Source organism: Neoarius graeffei, chromosome 4, assembly GCF_027579695.1.
Source record: "Neoarius graeffei isolate fNeoGra1 chromosome 4, fNeoGra1.pri, whole genome shotgun sequence".
Classification (NCBI taxonomy): Eukaryota; Metazoa; Chordata; class Actinopteri; order Siluriformes; family Ariidae; genus Neoarius; species Neoarius graeffei.
In genome coordinates, this window is record NC_083572.1 from 61756704 (window position 1) to 61780440 (window position 23737).

At 43.3% G+C, this 23737-nt stretch overlaps 1 protein-coding gene and 1 long non-coding RNA gene across 3 annotated transcripts in view; one reads left to right on the forward strand and one right to left on the reverse strand.

Annotated features, from left to right (window-relative positions):
• phc2b (polyhomeotic homolog 2b (Drosophila)) overlaps nucleotides 1–23737 on the forward strand; it is a 76582-nt gene that overhangs the window by 34003 nt on the left and 18842 nt on the right. For both annotated transcript variants that reach the window (XM_060919448.1, XM_060919449.1), the window contains exons 6-9: nucleotides 1865–2014; nucleotides 5199–5481; nucleotides 15356–15699; nucleotides 16212–16377. In XM_060919448.1, coding sequence (XP_060775431.1) covers nucleotides 1865–2014; nucleotides 5199–5481; nucleotides 15356–15699; nucleotides 16212–16377 — 943 coding nt within the window. The remainder of the gene's footprint in view (nucleotides 1–1864; nucleotides 2015–5198; nucleotides 5482–15355; nucleotides 15700–16211; nucleotides 16378–23737) is intronic.
• LOC132885122 (uncharacterized) lies at nucleotides 1276–23534 on the reverse strand. The gene is made up of 3 exons (XR_009654553.1): nucleotides 23446–23534; nucleotides 2410–2462; nucleotides 1276–2006 (listed from the first exon to the last, which is right to left on the reverse strand). It is a non-coding gene; the product is annotated as an uncharacterized LOC132885122 (long non-coding RNA).

Sequence of the window (23737 nt, forward strand, 5' to 3'; positions counted from 1 at the left end):
TCAAAACAATTCATAGATTTCCTCATGAGTGCCATATATATATATATATATATATATATATATAATTTACCAGCTTAAGGTTGGTCCGTATGGTGAAATACCGTGACCGAGGTCTTGAAAGTACTGAACGAGGCCCTCTGGGCCGAGGTCAGTATTCAAGGCCGAGGGCACGGTATTTCACCATACGGACCGACCTTAAGCTGGTAAATAATATATTTATTTTTTTCTTTACCAAATTCTAACAGAAAACGAGAGCGCCCGAAAGGGAAAACCGAGCCGAACCGCCATTTTGAATCCTCATTCACCGCTGTAATGCAAATTGCTTCCTCCTCGGTATACAAGTGCACTTCCATGGCAGGAAAAAAAACTACATATTGCCACCTATGTAGTCCCCTATTTATACAAATAGGAGTCATTCAGGATTCAGCCATGTTTTTGCTCAGCGTTAGCAAATTAGAGGTTTTTAGCTTTCTCCCGAAATGTTTTCTTTAATTTTGTCTTCCTCAGGGTAGTAAAACTTGCTTTCGCTGTGAACACTGTCGTTATCACTATCCATGCTGTAAAATTAATGCTATTCTCCTGAGAAATGCGAAAATAAATGTTGACAAAAATTGCTACTATGTTTGTTGTTATGAGCGAGCGAGTCGCCAGAGGTCCATAACTGGGGTCCGTAACTGGGGTCCATACCGTAGGATACGGACCCGCTCGCCAGCCAATCAGAGTGCAGGATTTGGACCGCGAAAAAAATAAATATATGTTATTTACCAGCTGGGAGGTCTGTATGGTGAAATACCGTGACCGAGGTCTTGAAAGTACTGAACGAGGTCCTCTGGGCCGAGGTCAGTATTCAAGGCCGAAGTCACGGTATTTCACCATACGGACCGACCTTAAGCTGGTAAATAATATATTTATTTTTTTCTTTACTAAATTCTAACAGAAAATGAGAGCGCCCAAAAGGGAAAGCCGAGGCGAGCCGCCATTTTGAATCCTCATTCACGGCTGTAATACAAATTGCTTCCTCCTCGGTATACAAGTGCACTTCCACGGCAGGAAAAAAACTACATTTTGCTGCCTATGTAGTCCCCTATTTATACAAATAGGAGTCATTCAGGATTCAGCCATGTTTTTGCTCAGCGTTAACAACAGTTAGAGGTTTTTAGCTTTCTCCCGAAATGTTTTATTTTATTTCTTCTTCCTCAGGGTAGTAAAACTCGCTTTCACTGTGAACACTGTCGTTATCGCTATCCATGCTGTAAAATTAATGCTAGTCTCCTGAGAAATGCTGGCAAAAATTTATAAGATTTTTGATAATCTTATAAATAAATCTTATTTTAAAAAAAGATAAATGTTGACAAAAAAACCTACTATGTTTGTTGTTGTTGTGAACGAGCGAGTCGCCAGAGGTCCGTAACCGGGGTCTGTAACTGGAGTCCGTATCGTAGGATACGGACCCACTCGCCAGCCAATCAGAGCGCAGGATTTGATGGAAACCGGACCGCAAAAAAAATAAAGAGATTTATGTCACAGCTTTGGTTCTCCATGTCCCGGATATAGCACATATGGAAAATACAAGTGGTGTATTTCCCAGTAAAACACTCGTGTGTGTGTGTGTGTGTGTGTGAGATATATACTGTATATAAAACTGATGAAAAAGGATCTGATGAAAGCCACATTATTTGTTGTGTATACTGATAATAATTATAGATTTTAATTATTTAAAAAAAATAATTAAAATACTTTGTCATGAATCCAATGCAATTCTTATTTCACTCAGACCAGGTAATGCTTTACATTCTTACATTACTTATACCAATTACTGAAGTGTTTTTTTTTTTTTTGTGTGTGTGTGTGTGTGTGTTCCCAGGCTCAGCAAAGTAATCTGGTGCATGTAGCTCGAAGTCTTGGCCGAGCTGTTCCTCTCTCCCCCCAGCTCATCCTCGCTCCAACAGCTACTGTGACTGCTCTCCAATCTGACACAAGTGCAACTAACAACACACAGTCTGCATCTGCACAGGTATACACACACACACACACACACACACACACACCTGTCATACTTTCCAGAAACAAATACTCATTGTATTGTACTTTCAGTGTCATATAAATTCACACAGTCATGTACTGTGAGTAAGGAATAAAACAAGATAGGGCATGTTGTTATCGGAAAATAGTGAACACCAGGGTGTTATGATGCAGCCCAAGGGGATGCTGAATTACTGTTACCACCCTGCAGTTGATTATTTTCCTATAACAGCATGTCCTGAAGTGTTTTATTATGCCACAGCAATTTGCCAATTATTACAATTGTTTATCTGTTACAAATAACACACTGTATGATTTTATCCGGTTATTATTATGTTTAATGTTGCAAAATGTCCATGAAACAGGATCGTTCCTGCTCAAACTTACATTGTCACAGCTGTAAACAGATGTTCTCTCGCCAGTCAGACCTTTTCTCTCTCCTGAAGTTGATATAACAAAAAATGCAGATTATCGTGTTACCAAGAAACTGCAAAGTCCTCTGTCAATAAAGATTTTCCCATGTCTGAAATCTTTAAGTCACATCTCCACATCTCCTGTCACTTTTCAATCTGTTTATATGGCGTGTCCGCCTACAAGATGCTGTTACTAAGTTGTTACTATAGAGACAATCATGTACAGGTAGTCGTCGACTTACGGCCTATGCAACTTACGACCGATCGACTTTATGACCGTCTGGCTACGACTGGCGAGTGTTTCCCAGCTGAGCTAGCTGAGCATACGACAGTTTCCGCCCCAGCTCTCGGCATCGCCCAGCATCCAGCCTCTCGCCACGCACGCTGCTCAGTGTGAGCAGTATCCCGGTACAGATTTAGTTCTAAAACATAAAACGATTTGCAAGGATTGAACAGATGGTACATGACGCGCTTTGTCCATATCGTGAAATTTATGAGGAGAAAAAGAAACAAACAATTCAGATCATACCTGTCAACTTTGAGGTTTGAAAAAAAGGGATATTTCCCAGATTTTTAACTCAAATAAGGGAAAATTTCGGAAAGTCATACCCTTCACCAAAAGTGGGTGTGTAGTTGAATGGGGGGCAATTTTCTATCTAGTATTTGTGATTTCCTGTACTCTGGTGCATGTTGGTGATAGCCAAGACCCAAACTCAATATGCTTATGGTTTATAGAGTGCATTTGTGAATAAACTATACATTTATTTTTATTTGCTTTCAGTGGTACCAGTTATTTCCCAAATTAAGGGCTAAAATACGTATCTTATGTTAAAATAAGAAAGGTCATTATATAACCAGTCAATAAATTCAATTCCATTGCAATTTATTATGGTTTTACCATAGTCATGGCCTCGGAACGATAGATAGATAGATAGATAGATAGATAGATAGATAGATAGATAGATAGATAGATAGATAGATAGATATTAAACCAAGAGTGATTTAAAATGGGTAAGTTTCAGATAGAAAATAAAATAGACAATGAGTGGATAAAACAGTTAATACACCAATTAGTTTACACTAGGCTATTTATGAGGTCTTAGCCAGGACATACTTAATGTAAACATGTGTAGCTTACCTTTGATTATTTGGGAGGCTTTTGTTTTCCCCATGGAAAATTTCTTTGCGATGGAAGAGTCTGGGAACATTCCAGCCACGCACTTGTTGAAATCACCAAAGAAAGAGAGGCTAATGTTTTTCTTAGCTATTAGCATCGCCATCTTCACCTCAGATCTAATCAGTGTTGCCAGATACTGCTGACGTTTTCCAGCCCAAAATATGTTCAAAACCCGCCAAAATGCACTTGAAACCACCCAACTTGGGCGGGAAACCACCCAATCTGGCAACACTGGACCTAATCACTTGCTCAGCCTCGCCTCCAGACGGAGTTCTGTAATTACTGATGCCTGAGAGGGCGGGGACGTGAATTCATGGCCTGACTTCCTGCTGTAAACTCCCGTCAGAGGCGCGTCATGAATTCTGGACCTACCGACTTTTTTATATTGTGAAAATACAGGACTTTTATATAATGTGAAAATACGGGATATTTTCGGGAAAATAAAAAAACGGGAAGACAGCGGGAAATAAGTCAAAATAAGGGATTTCCCGGGAAAAACGGGAGGGTTGACAGGTATGATTCAGATGAGACTTACCATGTTTATGAAACGAACAAATGCTCCCGCCAGCCCAAGCGCTGCAACAGCTGATGATGACGTAGACGACCCACAGCCAAGCACCAGTGATGCCAGCGGTCACTAAGTTTTGTATTTTGCTATGTTTTACATTTGTATTTTGGTATGTTTCAAGCTAAAATGTTTTCTATTTTTCACACCTGTATTTCGTATTTTTTGTTTTGCACATATTAAACGAATTGTACTGTACGCAGTGTAGTATGCAGTGTTTGACTTAAACCAAATAATGAGCCAAGGTAATGAAATAAGAAAATGTTGATAAAATAAGACTTTAAGATGATTACAATATCATTACACATCACAAGATACTTACGTTCATTTAACATAGGCCGACTTACGACCAGATCGGTTTACGACCGGTCAGTCGTAACCAAACGCAGTCATAAGTCGACGACTACCTGTACTGGAAGAAACCCATAATTATTAACCTTGTAGCTAGAACTACTTTTAGAGCTGCTGTTGAGGATAATTAATCAACACTTGTTGGTGATTCAGATCTCAGAAATGAACAGTGCTGCAGTGTAATTTCATACAGTGTAAAAAAAAACCTGTAAATTTCAGAGTCATTTACTGGCAGCAGGGTTGCCAGTAAAGTACTGCAATCTTTATAGGAAACAACTACCATCACTGAGTGGACTCACATTAAATGAGTGCCAGCTAGTTGTGGTGACTCAGTGGTTAAGGCTTACAGAACAGAAGGTCATGTATTCAAATCCTACCACCACCAAACTATCGTGATTTGGTCCTTAATCTTGAGCTCATTGGTTTCCCGGATCAATTGGAAGTAAATTTTTTCCAAGCATCAACCAAATGAGCAAATGTGCTGGATTATTGGTTATTTCATACTGTGTAAGATATTACAGTACCTTACTGGCAGGTGTGTACTGTTGTTTACTATAAAAAAAAATTTTAAAGCTAATTTGCTACATAATTATTAAAACTATATCAGGTTCCCAGTGACGATCTGTGGTCCTGCAGTTAAAATAAATCATTCTTCAAATGTGCCTCCCAGGTCCAGAATCTTGCCCTTCGCAGTCATCAGGGGGCGACGTCCTCCTCTCAGTCCACTGGTCTGCAGGCCCTGAGCCTTAAGCAGACTCCTGTCTCCATCCAGCCCACTCCACTTATCAAGACCCCTAGCCAGAGTGCCTCCAACTCAGGGACCATCACAGGGAAGAGTGGGCTCCCCGTGGTCACTACAGATGGAGGAAAAAAACCAGAGACTGGAGAGACTGAGGCCAAGGCAGTGAATATGAGCCGCAGTGTGACATCTTCTCAGCCCCTTATCGCACCAAGTAAGAACCAGCTATGTGAGAAAAACTACGAAAAATATGACCAACAGGATAAACAAGTGGTTTTTCTGATCTTTTTACTGGGCTCAGCACATGTGGCATTGAGCTTTGAAATAAAAAAGCAAAATATGAAAACACAACAGAAGATCTAGTTCTGGCTGATTATAAATCAGCATAACGTGGTTAACAGCTGTACAGCTCTCGTGAAGTGATGTCTGTATTTGTTCTCAGTCCTGTTGTAGAACCCAGTCGTTGAGTATAAATGTTTTTATTATGCCTCTGCCACCGTAAGGTGCAGGAGGCATTATGTTTTCGGGTTGTCCGTCTGTCCGTGCATGCATCCGTGCGTGCGTCCGTCCCGAAACCTTCTGTCCGTCTGTGCGTGCGCCCGTCCCGAAACCTTGTGAACGCGATATCTCAAAGGCTAATGAAAGGAATTTCACCAAACTTTCATCATTTGTGCGCTTTGGGATAAACATGAACTGCTTAGATTTTGAGATCAAAAGGTCTAAGGGCAAGGTCACTATGAGGTCAAATGTCTATCCGAAAACCTTGTGAACACAATATCTCCAAGGCTGATACAAGTAATTTCACCAGGTCAAGATTACTGTGAGGTCAAATGTCCATCCCCAAATCACAACTTAATAAGTCGTGTGGTCTACCAGGTGGATGCATCCCCATCGCCGCCGTTGGCGTCGAGTTCTATCTAGTTCTATCTACACTCACTGGATATGAGCAATCGTGCACTCTGATTGGCTACTCTACTACTAGGTTATCAGTTCATATACCGCAAGTAGAGAAAAACAAAATGGCGGAGCGTGTTGCTGAACCAACTGAGGATGAAATACAAACTCTACTCGGAAACAAAACCCCAAAAAATACAAAAATTCAACAAAATACGGAATGAAAGTATTTGATGGTAAGAACATATCTTTTTTTTGTATTGTTCAAGAATTATTTGTCTTTATGTGTCAGCCCTGCAATGACCTGGTGACTTGTTAGGGCGACACGGTGGTGTAGTGGTTAGCACTGTCGCCTCACAGCAAGAAGGTTCTGGGTTCAAACCCAGTGGCCAATGAGGGCCTTTCTGTGTGGAGTTTGCATGTTCTCCTCATGTCTGCATGGGTTTCCTCCGGGTGCTCTGGTTTCCCCCACAGTCCAAAGCAGGTTAGGCTAATTGGTGGCTCTAAATTGACTGTAGATGTGAATGGTTATTTGTGTCTATGTGTCAGCCCTGCGATGATCTGGTGACTTGTCCAGGGTGTACCCTGCCTCTCACCCATAGTCAGCTGGGATAGGCTCCAGCTTGCCTGTGACCCTGTAGAACAGGATAAGCGGCTACAGATGATGGATGGAAGAATTATTATTAAAGCATTTTTCACAAATTGCTCCTGTCATTTTGCTGGTTTGTTTACATTCTTCATCTTTAAGCATTAAAATTTGTTGATTTTTTTTTTTAGACTGGTTCAAAAGCTCAAAGAAGTTTGAAAATTACACAACTGAAATGTCCAAGGAAGAATTAAATAAATGTCTAAAGCTATTCTATACCTCAGCACAACAGTAAGATGGCACTTTCAACAAAAAAACAACACTATAGTGAATTCATACAGCCATCGATAGGTTTTTAAGGAGTCTGCCTAAGCCGAAATGATTTTGTCAGACGTTTTATATAAAGTTTTTATTTATCAGATTTGCCAAAAATAAAAATGCTCAGTTTCTCAAAATCCAGTGAATGTAGATATAATAAAACAATTATTCCACTCAATCTCATCGTGCATGGCTGATAGCCAACTCGGCACTACAACGCCTTGTCGGCTGTCAGCTCATGTATGACTCAATTTCATGGAATAACCGTTAAATATCCCTAGTGTGTGCCCCTTTATATGCCACTCAAACCTCTGTATAAACCTGACAAACACTTCACAAACCTGATCATGCTCACTTGCCTGTGCTATCTGATTCTGAATTACTAACTGATGCCTGTGCTAAAACTGTCAAAGATTCTGACTGCTTTATAATACTGGCTTTGCTGTTGATGACATGTTAAAGCTTGCAGATTCCGTTAAATGGTAGACGGGGCCATCTCTGGTCTTAAAAGCACACCTACAAATGTTTTGTGACCTTAGTATTATTAGGTTCTGTCTGGGTTTAGAATGAATGAGAGATAGCACCTTGTGATGCTAAGAGTATAATCGTCATTAACTGTTTCAATTAGTACTTCATGAGTAAATCAAGTTTCTGTGTGTTTTGTGTGTGCACAACTCAGTTAGGAGCTTTCCAAACACTATTTTTGTGTGAACTTTTTAAAATGTGTAGGGAAAATATCACAAAAACTTTTTATGATCAACCAAGGTGGAAAAATGCAAAAATGAGTGAAAGAAGCCAAGATTTTCCAAGTAAATTATGAAGTATGAGGTTTTAAATTGAATGTGACCAGCTTTTATAAAACACTTTTGCTAATTAGTTGGGATGAATGGCCAGGGGCCCTACAGGTCTGCTACATAGCTGCTCAAGCATTGTTCACAACATACAGAAGCACCTCATCTAAAACCTGGCTTGTACAATGCTCTCCCAGAACTACTTGCTTGGTTTGTATTCCATGGTGTTACACAGACAGTGTTGGAAAATGAATAATAGAGTGGTTAGCACGGTCACTTCACAGCAAGAAGGTTCTGGGTTCGAGCCCAGCAGCCAATGGGGGCCTTTCTGTGTGGAGTTTGCATGTTGTCCCGGTGTCTGCGTGGGTTTCCTCCAGGTGCTCTGGTTTCCCTCACAGTCCAAAGACATGCGGTTAGGTTAACATGGGGTAGCCATGGCCTGAGGTTGGGCTGAAGTGCCCTTGAGCAAAGCACCTGTGGCAGCGGGGGCGTGGTCAAGCGTCGGTCTGTGAATGGAGGGCGGAGTAAGGGAAGGTAAGTGGTAGTATCACTGCACCTGATGTGAATTAACCTGTGTTTGTGTGTCTCCTCCAGTGACCGCGCCCCATAAAAGGAGAGAGAGAGCAGAGAAAGGGAGCTCTCTCCTGACCTGAATGCGTGTGTGTGTGTGTGTGTGTGTGTGTGTGTGTGTGTGTAGTTTGGCGCGCAGGTCGAGAACGTATTGAATTTCGTTTTTACTAGTTGAAGGTCCCTCCTCCCAATTTTGACGTAACACATCCAAAATGCCACGCGGCTTACGCCCGTATAATCATTCGAACGGGGAGAACCCTGTGGAGGCTTGCGGGACCTCTTGCACTGCGAATAACAGGGGCTCGAGCCATTTATCCCAGTTATGTGCGTCTTCGCTTACAAATTTTCTAATTATATTTTTGAGGGTCCGATTAAACCGTTCAACTAAGCCATCCGTTTGTGGGTGATAAACGCTGGTGCGGATAGGCTTAATTCCCAGTAACCCATACAATTCGTGCAGTGTGCATGACATGAACGTAGTGCCTTGATCAGTCAGAATCTCTTTGGGGATTCTGACGCAGGAGATGACACGGAAGAATGCTTCTGCGATACTACATGCTGAGATATTGCGAAGAGGCACTGCTTCCGGATATCGCGTTACACAGTCCACCAGAAATAAAATAAAGTGATACCCTCATGCTGACCGATCTAATGGCCTGATGAGATCCATCCCAATTCTTTCGAACGGGGTCGTGATTAATGGAAGAGGGCGCAAAGGCGCTTTTGGAATGGCTGCGGGATTTACTGGCATTCGCGACATGCCGTACACCACCTACGGACATCGCCGCGAATCCCTGGCCAGTAGAACCTGGCCATTATTTGGGCTAGTGTCTTATCCTGCCCCAAGTGTCCGGCCATGGGATTAAAGTGAGCCTCCTGGAATATGAATTCCCAGCGGCTCTTTGGGATTAAAAGCTGGGTTATTGGTTCCTTAGTCTGAGTGTCCTGCGTCACTCGGTATAATCTATCTTTAAAAATGGAGAAATAGGGGAAGGACGGTGTGGCGTTCGGCTGGAGAGTTTGACCATCGATTACTCTCACTTGGTCAAACGCATGCCGCAGAGTCTCGTCTCGTGACTGCTCTAACAGGAAATCCACAAGGGAATCCCCGAGAGAGGGAGGAGGAGCAGGCTGCTCCTCACTCTGACACGGTGATGACGTAGACGGCTCTGTGACAGCCGCTCCCGCCAATGCCACTCCGGGACCTCCCCTCGCTAAACTATGGCAGGCCCCACTCTTTACTAGATGCGCCATTAATTTCCCAAATCCCAGCCAATCAGTCCCCAGAATTATCAAGTGGGTAAGGCGAGGATTAACTGACGCCTTTACTCTAAATTTTTCCCCTCAAAATAGAATGTGGACTGACACTAAAGGGTAGTTGTGAACATCCCCATGCACACACAACACCTTCACCAATTGTGCTCTCCCCACTGCCTCGTCTTGCACCAGGCTTTGGTGGATTGAGGTCTGATTACAACCGGAGTCCACCAAAGCCTGATACCTAGCCCCTTGGATACTCACCAGTATGCGATACGCTCCGGCCTAATCGAGGGCGGTCCCTGGCACGTCGGGGATCCAGACCACCGCGCCCACCTCCATTGTCGAGCACTGATGCTGGAGGTGCCCCGGTTCCCCGCAGCGCCAGCATACCGGCCCAGGCTCTCTCTCTGCACCGGTGTTCCAGACACCACTCACCTGAGGGGGAGAAGACATAGACAAGGAAGTAGGAAATGGGAGGACACCGTGGGTCCAGCGGGCCGGCTGGGGTGGAGCCGGCCCCTGCCTCCACGGTGGGGGAATGGGACGAGGACGGGGAGCAGAGGGAGAGGGAGAGAGAGAAGAGAGGGAAGAAGAGGAGACATGCTGTCCTGCCGTCGGGACGGCCACCATATGGTCCTCCGCCAGCTCGATTGCCTAATCCAGCGACGCCGGGCGATGGCACTGGACCCACTCCGCTGTTCCTTCCGGAAGTCAGGTGACGAATTGTTCCAGCGCCACCAGGTCAATGATTCCCTTGGCATCGTGGTTGTCGGCCCTCAGCCACCACCGGCAGGCGTCCTGGAGTTGCTAGCCAAACGCGAACGGCTGGCCGACCTCCTCCAGGCGCAGCGCACAGAAGCACTGCCATTGCTGTTCCGTAGTGTGACCAACACGTTGGAGGACGGCCCTGCAGAGATCCGCGTAGACCAGCCGGCTGTCAGCGGGGAGCTACAGCACGGCCAGCTGCGCCTCGCCCATTAGCAGGGGGAGGAGGCGCGCCGCACGCTGTTCGACCGGCCAACCCCACGCCTCTGCTGCCTGCTTAAAGAGAGCGAGGAAGGCTTCGGGGTCATCATGCGGACCCATCTTCATTAGAGTGAGGTGGGGAGGGTCCGCAGCGGTGGTGATCGGGGACCCCGCAGATGCGAGCAGGTGCCAGAACGCCTGGCGATCTTCCTGCTGCGCCAGCACCAGGGCTTCGAACCGTTGTTCCTGCTTCTTCCGGAGGGTGATCAGCGCCTGGTGCTGGCTCTGTTGGGCCGTGGCGAGGGCATGGACCAGGTCATTGAAGGGGGAGGACTCCATGGGGCTGTCTCCTTCTGCGCTCTGGCCTGGGTTTCAGCACCACTGTAAAATTAGAGCAGGTGGGTGGAGCACAGAAGCACGGCAGGCCAGAACTGAGTTCTCACGAACTTTTTATTTTGTATATACATATAGCTTTCCAGCTTACTCTCTCACACACACACACACACACACACACACACACACACACACACACACACACACACACACACATGCATTCAGGTCGGGAGAGAGCTCCCTTTCTCTGCTCTCTCTCTCTCTTCTTTTATGGGGCGCGGTCACTGGATGAGACACACAAACACAGGTTAATTCACATCAGGTGCAGTGATACTACCACTTACCTTCCCTGACTCTGCCCTCCATTCACAGACCGATGCTTGACCACGCCCCCGCTGCCACAGCACCTAACCCCCAACTGCTCCCTGGGCACTGTAGCATAGCTGCTCACTGCTCTGGGTATGTGTGTGTGCTTATTGCTCACTTGTGTGTGCATGTGTGTGTTCACTGCTTCAGATGGGTGAAATGCAGAGGTTAAATTTCACTGTGTACTCAAGTCTGTGCTTGAGTGTACGTGTGACAAATAATAAAGGATTCTTGGCTTCTTAATCATTCATTCAACTCCACTGCTTTATTCTGGTCAGGGTCATGGTGGTAGGGCTGTAGTCAAGACTACCACTATCCAAGATAAGCCCACGATCCAGAATAGCCACTGGGGCTTTTCCACTACCAACGCGGCTGAGTTGGGCTGAGCCGTGCGGTGCTGAGTTGGGCTGAGTCGAGCTGAGTGGGGCTGTTGGGGTTGCATTTCGACTACAACCGCGCTGAACCGTGCTGGCTGGAAGTGGATGGACACATTGGGTGGAGTTAGCGAAAGTGGGTGGACGTCACGTGATGTCGTTAGGCAGCGCAAACAGTGACATCAGTGACCTTTTAAGCGGTAGTCTCACGACCCGGATAGTAAACAATAAACATGGAGGACATGGAGTCGTATGTATATTTATGTTGGCAGTCAAAGCTGCCATTTTCCGGCACTTATGAAATGCATGTGTAACATGCACATTATCACATACTATCTCAATTCAAACATACATGCAATGATCTTAAAACATATTCTACACAAACACTTTGTATTTTGTCCCCTGGGCTCATTACAGGGGTTGTTCTTAAGGGGCCTCATAACCCTGTGGTCAGGTCACTGTGGTCAGGTCACACTGTGGTCTCATTACGCGTAGCACCATCGAGATTTTTCTGAATATGCTCCTCAGCCACAACACAGAGAAACGTCTGTGTCTCCACGATGGACCACTGGCTGGCCTTTCCTCGCTTGGGTTGGTCTTCCATCTTCTAGTTTTCTGATCTTCTTCTTCTTCTTCTTCTTTGTCATAATTCTCCTTCTTCCGGGTTTACGGTGTTTACAGATCCCAGCGTGCTCGCGGGGTGTGTGTGGGCATGTGAGGACACTCCTCCTCACCAATTAGTGCACAGGGGAGTGTCTCCTCACGCCCCTAGCCCCACTCGGCTCGGTTGGGCTCACTTCAGCCCCACTCCAAAACCGTGCGAGTTTTGGGTGCTGAGTAAGGCTGAAGTGAGCTCAGTCGTGCTGCTCTGAGATAGTCGAAACGCGAGCCGTGTTGGGCTGAAGTGAGCTGAAGTGAGCTGAAAAAGGGTAGTGGAAAAGGCCCACAAGAGTATTAAGGGCGTCAAGTCCAAATAGAAGCAAGACCAAGTCAAGATCGAAACTGAAAAGTATCAAATCCTTCATAAGGCCAAGTCTTGACTTCAACTAGTTGGTACTGTGCCAATGATAATGCTTTGTTTTCTCAAAAAAAGAATTGCATCTTGTCAAACTATGTGCATAAGCAAAGAAAAGACAACGCAAACATTATTTTTACAACTGCTCAGTCAAGACTGAGATCATATTTAGTGAGACCAATGCCCAAGTCCAAGTCAATACAGAAAACATCTCGAGACTGGACTTAAGTCCAAGATCTGAATCAAGTCCTACAGAACTATGTGGTGGTTCCAGACCTTATCCGGGGAACCTTGGACGCAAGGCAGGAATACACCCTGGATGGGAGGCCAATCCATTGTAAGGGCACCGCACCACACACACACACCTAGGGGCAATTTCAAATAGTCATTTCATGTACCAGCATGTTTTTAGGAGGTGCAAGGAAATCAGAGAACCTGGAGATAACCCACATGAATACAGGAATAATATGCAAAACTCAGCGTCGACAGTAACCTGAGCTCAAGCTCAAACTGGGGAACCTGAAGAAATATTACTCACTGCTGCTATTTGTCTGACTCTGTTTTTTTGAACACAGGCCAATGTCTGGCATGTACTTTGAGTATCCTCTTACCCCACTCATCTTCAGGATTTTCGTATCATAGCATCACTGATTCATTTCCTTTTGATGACTTTTCACTTCAAGTCCATAAAATGTTTACTAGAAGCTCAGTGAATTACATGATTGATTACATCTGCTTGCTAGAGTAAGGTAGGCTAGCCATATCATTTATTGTACTGTAGAATGATTGCAGTCTCTGTCGAGGTGAGGTATCAGACACACCCTGAATGTCGGAAACAGGCATAGTTGCTATAGCAGAAATGTCTACAGAGGAAATCTGTATCAAGGGAATGTCGGTTTATCTGTATGCTTGGATGTGCACTGAGACAGAACGTAATCTCCCATTACCTTATGAGCTTGCACACTTGACTGCACAGAGTAGTACTAAAGAATTTACTTCAATGTAATTTAAAGAAATTGCTGTTTTTCATTTAACTGTCAAGATTTGAATGGAGTAAAGGTATGAAGTCCAGTAAGTCACTGGTCATTAGCGTAAAATTGCTCGTTATATAAAATGTATGCATATGTCATGGCATTGGCAAAAAAAAAAAGTGTCCGGAAAGTCTGGGGTTTTCCAGGGCCGGGTTCAGCAATCTGGAAGGATTAACTCATCAGCCTTATTTCGGTAAGAGAAAAGAGAGAGAGGGCGAAAGAGTGTGATGAGGAAATCGAAAGAGAGTGTGGGAGAGAGAGAGAAAGAAGTGGGAGGGGATGGTCATCTGGATTGAGTCATCTGAATCCTCTATCCCACGCCATCCAGAGGAGAGAGAAATTACATTCCTTCTCACATTTTCATTCTATTTGTTATAAAGGGAGGCTCAGTGAGAGCCATAGCTCTGCTGCTTGTATTCAGCATTCAGTAGTAGATGAAGGGCACCTCTGCTCCCGACAAAACACACACACACACAAAACTATCCAGTCTGTCAACACTACAATGTCTCATAATGATTCCTTGCAGCACAGTGTGTGCTGAAGGAGTCTGAAGTTGAGCTGAATTGACCCTGTAGTTAAACACAATTTCCACCACACGGCTATTAAAAGCACCAACAGTTCTGGGTTGCATTGCATTTTTCTTGGATACAGTACACTCCAAAGCAGAAGCAGATCAACTGCTTTCAATAAAACATAACAGCACTTTGTATACGTATGATCATGTTATTATTTCATTATTAACTTAAAAACGTCAGACAGGAGACTAAAAAATGGATGGTTCAATTCATCGAGACTTTCAAGGGTGGAAATCATAAATCCATTAGCTCACCCACTGAACAATGACGCCACTGATGTGCTTGCTCATTCCCATGTTTTGGTTGCCCAGAAATCTTTACTCGGCTAATAAAGTATGGTGAGTTATGGTGGTTAGTAAGTGCATTAATACAGACACAAACACGTGCAAAAAAATTATATTTAAAATATTTATACCAGGGGTGGCACGGTGGTGTAGTGGTTAGCGCTGTCGCCTCACAGCAAGAAGGTCCTGGGTTCGAGCCCCGGGGCCGGCGAGGGCCTTTCTGCATGTTCTCCCCGTGTCCGCGTGGGTTTCCTCCAGGTGCTCCGGTTTCCCCCACAGTCCAAAGACATGCAGGTTAGGTTAACTGGTGACTCTAAAGTGAGTGTGAATGGTTGTCTATGTGTCAGCCCTGTGATGACCTGGCGTCCTGTCCAGGGTGTACCCCGCCTTTCGCCCGTAGTCAGCTGGGATAGGCTCCAGCTTGCCTGCGACCCTGTAGAAGGATAAAGCGGCTAGAGATAATGAGATGAGATGAGATATTTATACCAAAATGTTTGCTTTGTAGAAGTGAGTAGGGTGTTTTTTTCTTTCTTTCTCTGGTTGTTAAATGAACCAGAATTACATAAATCAATTAAAGATTGCAGTAAGGAATTGAGCCAATCTAAGACTATTTAATTTGCCATTTTCATTCAAGATTTCAAAGCTTTATTTGTCACATGTGCATTCTTAACTAATACAGAGTTGCAGTGAAAAGAGATACATTTACATGTGCATGATCTCTCTAGCATATGCCCAGATTCAACCCCAAGCCCTGATCAAGCAGCAACCACAACAGTTTGTCATTCAACCCCAAGCTCCACCCACTCCTCGAATGCAGACACAATTACTACAGACTGCCTCAATCCAGCCACACCCACAGACTGCCTCATTTGGCCTCCAGAGCTCCTCAGCTGGAGGACCTGTCCCCGTCCTTCCTAAACCGCCAGCCCTCAGCCAGGGATCCTCTCCGAGCCAACAAGCTACTATCTTCCATTCCACAGTGAGCCAGCACTCAGGCCTGAGCCAGTCTAAAGCACAGCCTGTCCAGCTTACAGCCATCAACCTGCAGATCCAGCCTGCACAAAGCCAGGTATGCTACCAACACCACTCTCACTGACTGGGCATACAAGCCACTGTTGACTAATGCTCTGTCCAAAATGGCACCCTAACCACTAATCCTCACGTTAATGCATTAAAGTTACACTAGGAATGAACACAATTTCTGATTTAACCATACAATTTTGCAATTTATTAAAATAATTATATGGAAAATCAGTCATATAGTAAATACATTGTTGGTCCACTTGAGATATGTCCAAAACCACACATTATTGACTACAGATTCTGCAAAGTGCATTGTGGGTATTGTGTACCCACTAGATACATAATATATCCATTGTTACTACAGAACATTAAGTTTATGAGTGCACTTGAGATTCCTGACTGTGCTTTTCGACATGACTACAAAAGCTTATTTTCAAATAAATATACTGAACGGCATGCAAGTTTTGGATACAGCCTGAGTTTTAAACCAATGAGGTAAAAGGCTTCTCCTGTTCTGTGCCTCTAACCCACACATCTTCAAATCTCATTTGGTCTCAGGCCTCCAGACTTGCTCAGGACAGTAAGGATAAGCCCACATCTCTGGTAATAAGAGAGATTTGCCAGCCTCTTGGTGCCCAAGTACCCACATCTGCCACATCACAGGACACCAATCCTCCAGAGCCACCTAAAGCTGACACAGGGACTGCCACAGGACAAACTCAAGGTATCACGGTCTGAAACATCAGCGTTATACGCTTTTTCAGGGATTCTTAATGTTGGCCATGGAGTATCATGGCTATAGCTGAGGATTTGAATCAGATGGGATGGGAGAAGGGAGAACAGACAAATGTGCAGGGGTGTTTTCAGGGATCAGGATTGATGTAATCAGGAGAGTCTTACTTTTTTCCTGATACCAGTAGTACTGTAATCCAACGGTGTCTTATTGTGACTAAGTGATTTACTAAATATCTTAGTAAGGTGTTGGGCCACAGGTAGCTGCCAGAACAGCTTCCGTGCACCTTGTGATAGATTCTACAAGTCTCAGAAACTAGTGTTGTCATACTTGAGATTGGTCTTGGTCTCAAGACCGGTCTCAAGACCTCTTTTTGAAGGTTTCAGTCTCATCTCGGAATTAACTACATTTTCACTTGGTCTTGTCTTGGTCTCAGACATAGAGGAATCGGGATTTTATTTCAGGACTGGTTCAGACCACAATTGCAGAGATATCACTATATTTCCTGTGCATTGTCTGATTTATTTGTTAATATTAGGGCTGTCGAAGTTAATGCGATAATAACGCGTTAACGCGATCTCAATTTATCGCGATTAAAAAAAATAGTGCCGTTAACGCAAATTCTAATTTGGCCCTGTGAGTCACCCGTAGTTCCTGTTGAGGCTTGTCGCGCGCTGCTTCAATAAGAGTACGTGTGAGTGATGGAGAAAGGTCTGTTAAATGGGAAGTTTCATTTCAAAAGTAGAGTGTGATTGAGCATAGACATATAAACATAGACGCCGCATTCTGCGTAGAATCATACGTCATCCTCGCCGCCATATTGGATGTGGCAAAGTGGAGATTCTTCAACCGTCTCTGGTATAGCGTCTAGACAGTAGCCGAGAATAAAGATGCCTCATTCATGTGCTGCGTTTAACTGTACCAACAGGTTTACCGTCCAAACGAGATCACATGGGATTACCTTTCACAGGTGAGACTGGAAAAATACTTTTCATTGTATTTGGTCATTATAACATAATTTTACAAACAGATTTTCCTGACTTTGTGGCTAATATGAAGTCTCGCGCATAATAGCCGCTTGGTGAAACCTGTCTCCAAACAACGAAGTATTTCCTTCGTAACTACGCTGATAACACTTTGTGTTTTTGTCAAACATTGGAGCTTTGTATTCATTCTGAAGGTTTATTGTTATTAATATTGAATAAAAAGTAACTGGGATACATCATTGTTAATTATCATTCAAATTTTAGGTAAATTATTTTAATTTGCATCTTATACGGATTTTATAAGGGAAATACGGATTTGGGAGGTTGGTTATACAGGTTTGATTGACCAAAGGTTGACATGTATGTTTATAACCATCACATTAAAAGTTATACGTGTTGTTTTGATGCCTGTTTGTTTCCCAAATATATATGTGTGTGTCTTAATGGGTGAATAAAAGGCATCGAGTTAAATATTATTGTAGAAAGGGGCTTTATGAAGTTCAGTCCATTTACTTGCATTGGTTTACGGGGAAGATTTGCCACATCCAATATGGCGGACACTCTGATGTATCCCAGCAACAGGGCCACCAGCTCAATGCGGCGTCTAAGTTTATATGTCTATGGTGATTGAGTTGGTTTTGGTATGCACTTATACTTTTGCAAAGTGAGATTTCAGTATGCTGTAGCACTGTGATATGACACTAAATGTCTTTATTGAAGTCCAACTGCAATTTATTTTTGTTTGCACAGCACTGTGAAGTCCTATAGGCTGTGACTGAATACAATTCCAGCACAACTGAAGTTTTATTTCATTTTAATTTTCTTTTGTCACACATGTCTGAACTGAGACACAGTAGTATGTGACTACATGTTTTATATTTGAGACTACAGCTCCCTAATCCATCACAAAATCCAATTTTGTGTTTTGTATGTTCAGTACTGCCTAGTATGTGAGTGAATAAACTGCCTTACCATTTTCTCTTGTCCCAGCAGTTTTTAACAAGTATTTTTAGCATAAAATGTGTTCACCATTTTAATTGTAACATTTCGCTTTAAAAGCCTTATTCATTTACATAGATTTTAAAAAATGCGATTAATCGCGATTAACTATATGAAATTCTGAGATTAATTGCGATTAATTTTTTTAATCGTTTGACAGCCCTAGTTAATATAATTTCTGTGATTGGATGTAAAATTTCCTGCTTCAAATGCAACTAATAATGTGACTCATTGCTAATTTTAAATTTTTGTTACTGTTAACAGCTGTCACTCCTCCCCGCCACCCTTTACACACCCTGGTCTTGTTCTGGTCTTGGCTTGGTCTCAACCTGCCTTTGTTTTAGTCTTGACTTATTCTCAACCCCTCAAAATCTTGCTCTTGTCTTGGTCTCAGTGCACTCTGGTCTCGGTCATGGTGTGGTCTTGGTTTAGGTGGTCTTGACTACAACACTCTCCGGTACTGAACGGGAGGAAATAACACCATTTTCCTAAAGGATTGTGTTTTGATGATGGTGGTAGAAAGCGCTGTCAAACATATTGGTCCAAACTCTTCTATAGGCATTTGGTTGGGTTGAGATGTGGTGAGGGGCGGCACGGTGGTGTAGTGGTTAGCACTGTCACCTCACAGCAAGAAGGTCCGGGTTCGAGTCCCGTGGCCGGCGAGGGCCTTTCTGTGTGGAGTTTGCATGTTCTCCCCGTGTCCGTGTGGGTTTCCTCCGGGTGCTCCGGTTTCCCCCACAGTCCAAAGACATGCAGGTTAGGTTAACTGGTGACTCTAAATTGACCGTAGGTGCGAATGTGAGTGTGAATGGTTGTCTGTGTCTATGTGTCAGCCCTGTGATGACCTGGCGACTTGTCCAGGGTGTACCCCGCCTTCTGCCTGTAGTCAGCTGGGATAGGCTCCAGCTTGCCTGTGACCCTGTAGAACAGGATAAAGCGGCTAGAGATGATGAGATGAGATGTGGTGACTACAAAGGGCACAGTATAAGATTTACATCAAACCATTCAGTTATATCAAGTCAAGTTTATTTGTATAGCGCTTTTAACAATAAACATGGTCGCAAAGCAGCTTTACAGAATTTGAATGTAGCCTTCACTATACGAGGTACCAGCAGATAGCCTGCACCTTTTGATCTAAGTAGGCGTGGTGGGTCATAGAGGAGCAGAAGTTCACTCAGGTACTGTGGTGCGAGACCATTCAGTGCTTTAAAGGTCAATAGTAGTATTTTATAATCAATACGAAATTTGATTGGGAGCCAGTGCAGTATGGATAAGACAGGGGTGATGTGGTCATATTTTCTAGTTCTAGTAAGGACTCTTGCTGCTGCATTTTGAACTAACTGGAGATTTTTTACGCACTTATTGGAACATCCGGACAGTAAGGCATTACAATAATCCAACCTGGAGGTAACAAAAGCATGAACTAGTTTTTTCTGCGTCATGTAGTGACATTAAATTTCTTATCTTAGCAATATTTCTGAGATGAAAGAAAGCTATCTGGGTAATGTTATCAATGTGAGTTTTGAATGAAAGACTGGGGTCAATAATCACCCCGAGGTCTTTTACTGCTGCACGTGAAGAAACAGAAAGGCCATCCAGAGTCACTGTGTAATCAGAAAACTTACTTCTAGCTGTATGTGGTCCTAGTACAAGTACTTCAGTCTTGTGAGAGTTAAGCAGAAGGAAATTAATAAGCATCCAGTGTCTAATGTCCTTCACACATTCCTCAATTCTATTAAGCTGTTGTCTCTCATCAGGTTTTGCAGAAACATACAACTGTGTGTCATCAGCATAACAGTGGAAACTAATACAATGTTTATGAATAATATCACCCAGAGGTAACATATATAAAGAAAAAAGCAGTGGACCCAAAACAGAACCTTGTGGAACACCAAACTTTACTTCAGTATGTCTAGAAAAATCACCATTTATATCAACATACTGATAGCGATCAGTTAAATAAGACTTGAGTCAGGAGAGGGCTGTTCCCTTAACTCCCACAACATTTTCCAGTCTATCCAGAAGAATGGAATGATCAATGGTATCAAATGCTGCACTAAGGTCAAGCAATACAAGCAGCGAGACACAGCCCTGATCAGACGCCAACAGTAGGTCATTTACTACTTTAACCAGAGCTGTCTCTGTGCTATGATGAGGTCTAAATCCTGACTGATATATTTCATGGATGCTATTCCTATGTAAATATGAGCATAACTGCTGTGCCACAGCTTTTTCAAGGATCTTGGAGATAAAGGGGAGGTTTGATATTGGCCGATAATTGGACAGCTGACAGGGATCAAGGCCAGGGTTTTTTTTTTAAAGATATATTTTTGGGGGGCTTTTTTCATCTTCATTGGATAGGACAGTGTAGAGACAGGAAATGAGTGGGAGAGAGATTGTGAAATGACCTCAGGTCGGAATCAAACCCAGGTCCCTGGATTTATGGTATGGCACCTTAGCCACCTGAGCCACGACGCCTCCCAAGGGCAGGTTTTTTAATCAGGGGTTTGATAACTGCTAGTTTAAAGGATTTGGGTACATAGCCAATCGTAAGAGAAGAATTTATTATTTTTAGAAGCGGTTCAATTACTTCAGGTAATTGAACCGCTTAATTAATTCAGTTTCTTTTAGGGGAGTAAAACATTCTAATTGCTGATCTGATACAGTTATATTGTTAACTACAGGGTCACTTACACTGACTGACCTTAAATTAGTAGTTTGAATTTTTTGTCGGATATTCTCAATTTTGTCATGAAAAAAATTCATGAAGTCGTTGCTACTACATACTGCAGGTGTGCATGTGTCTATAGTGGACTTATTCCTGGTTAATTTTGCTACAGTATTAAATAGGAATCTAGGATTATTTTTGTTATCTTCTCTTAGGGAGGAGAGATATGTTGATGTAGCAGCACTAAAAGCTTTTCTATACTTCATGAAGCTCTCCCTCCACGCTAATTTGAACACTACCAATTTTGTTTGATGCCATTTACATTCCAATTTTCGAGTGGTCTGTTTTAAAGTGCGAGTGTCATCATTATACCAGGGTGCTAATTTTTTGTCTCTGACCATTTTCCTTTTAAGAGGAGCTACATTATCTAAAGTATGGCGGAACGTTGACTCGAAGCATTCAGTTGCCTGATCAAGTTCTGCAGGGGCTGACAGTGACCCAATCAAAGTTGATAACTCTGGGAGATCATTTATAAAGCTCTGTGCAGTAGTTGACGTGAATGTACGTTTAATACAGTAGCGTGATGAGGTGCATATATTATTACTCAGACATATTTTGAATGAGATGAGATAATGATCTGAGATAACTTCAGACTGTGGAAGTGTGACTATATTTTCTACGTTTAACCCGAATGTTAGTATTAGATCGAGGGTGTGACCACCATTATGGGTCAGTCCTATGACATTCTGATTAATCCCTACTGAATCTAAAATGGACACAAACGCTGTTTTCAAAGGGTCTTCTGGGTTATTGAAGTGAATATTAAAATCTCTGACAACTAAAGCTTTGTCTAAGGAAATAACCAGATCTGAGATAAAATCTGTAAATTCAGAAAGAAACTCAGAATATGGCCCCAGGGGCCTGTAAATAATAAGTAACAGAATTAACTGGGTAGACCTATTTTTCGAGGATACATACATTATATGAGTATGAAGAACTTCAAATGTATTAAATTTATCACCAGGTTTTTGTGTTACACCTAGATAATCATTATAAATAACCGCGACACCACCTCTTCTGCCAGTTAGACGAGGCTGGTGTATATAATTGTATCCAGGAGGACTCGCTTCATTTAATGCTATATATTCATTTGGCTTAATCCATCTTTCAGTTAAACAAAGTACATTAAACTCCTGATCAGTAATAAGTTCATTAACCATCAGCGCTTTAGATGTAAGAGATCTAATATTTAATAGCCCCAGCTTTAGATCAAAGGTGCTGGCAGCAGCTGTACAGTCAGTCTGATCTAATTTTATATTGATTAGGTTACTGGAACAAACTCTCTGAATATTTCTACCTTTTTGTTGAGCTCAGGGAACAGACACAGTCTCGATGTCGTGAACCCTGAGTGACGACTCTGTGCAGCTAGCAGACAGTCGATTTAGCCTGTTCGTTTGCTCCCTGGCCTTGGCTGTGGATTGTCAGAAATTAACTAGGCCTGTTCTGAGGCTATGGCCTATGCTGCAGGAAATGAGAGCAGCACCTTCCCGAGCGGGATGGATACCGTCCCGCCCTAACAGGCCAGCAGTGCCCTCAAAATTAGCCCAATTATCTATAAAGCCCACACTGTTTTCAGAGCACCACCTGGACAACCAGCAGTTCAGCGACCATAACCTGCTGTAAGCTACATTGCTACACCACACTGGGATGGGGCCAGAGCATACTACAGCATCGGACATCGCCTTCACTAATTTAAACACCTCTACAAAGTTACTCTTAGTAACCTCAGACTGACGAAGGCATATATCATTAGCTCCTGCATGGATAACTATCTTTGAGAACCTGTGCTTGCCTAAGAACCTAAGATTACCTGCTATGTCCGGCACCCTGGCTCCCGGTATACACCTGACTAAAGCTGCTGGTGCCCCTAAAGGCTGAGCTAATTTCACGTGCTGTATGATAGAGTCCCCTATAACCAGAGCTCTTTCAGGTTTTTCAGTGGGTGCATCACTAAGGAGAGCAAACCTGTTCAACACATGATGTGGAGAGGAGTGGTGCTCCCATGGGCGAGCCTCAGCGGTAGCTTTGGCTCTACGTTTATGCCGTCAAGTTGTCACCCATTCGCCCCGCTGTAAGGGCTCTAATGCTGGAGTTGGGGGATTACTAACTCCACCTAGGGCATCCAGACTTTCCCCTACAGAAACTACACTGTTCTCATTCTCACTGACCTTCTCTAAAGCCTGGATACGCGCTTCTAACACTATAATCTTCTCCATCAGAGAGCTAACTAATCTGCACTTATCACAAATAAAGCTATCGCTAGCAACGGAGGAAGAATGACTAAACATCCTGCACTCAGCACACTGAACAGGCTGAAAGTGTGCCATGATGAAAGGATTCACGTACCTTAATCGAAGATCTGTTGATATTAAAGCAGATCCGATGTGGATGGCCTCTGCTTGTGGTCTTTACACAGGAGGAGAAAAAAAAGAAAGCTTCCGGTCTCGGCGTTCTTCCAAAAAAAGAGAGAGAAAAAAATGGAAAAAGGAAAGCGAAAATGGAAAGTACAAAAAGGAAAGCGAAAGTACAATAAAAAAATGAAGTGGATACTGGAAAATTATTTGTAGAAAAAATAAAAAATTAGTAATTAACGCCAACACTCATGGAAAAAAGACTCGTCGCAAACAACTCGGGAACC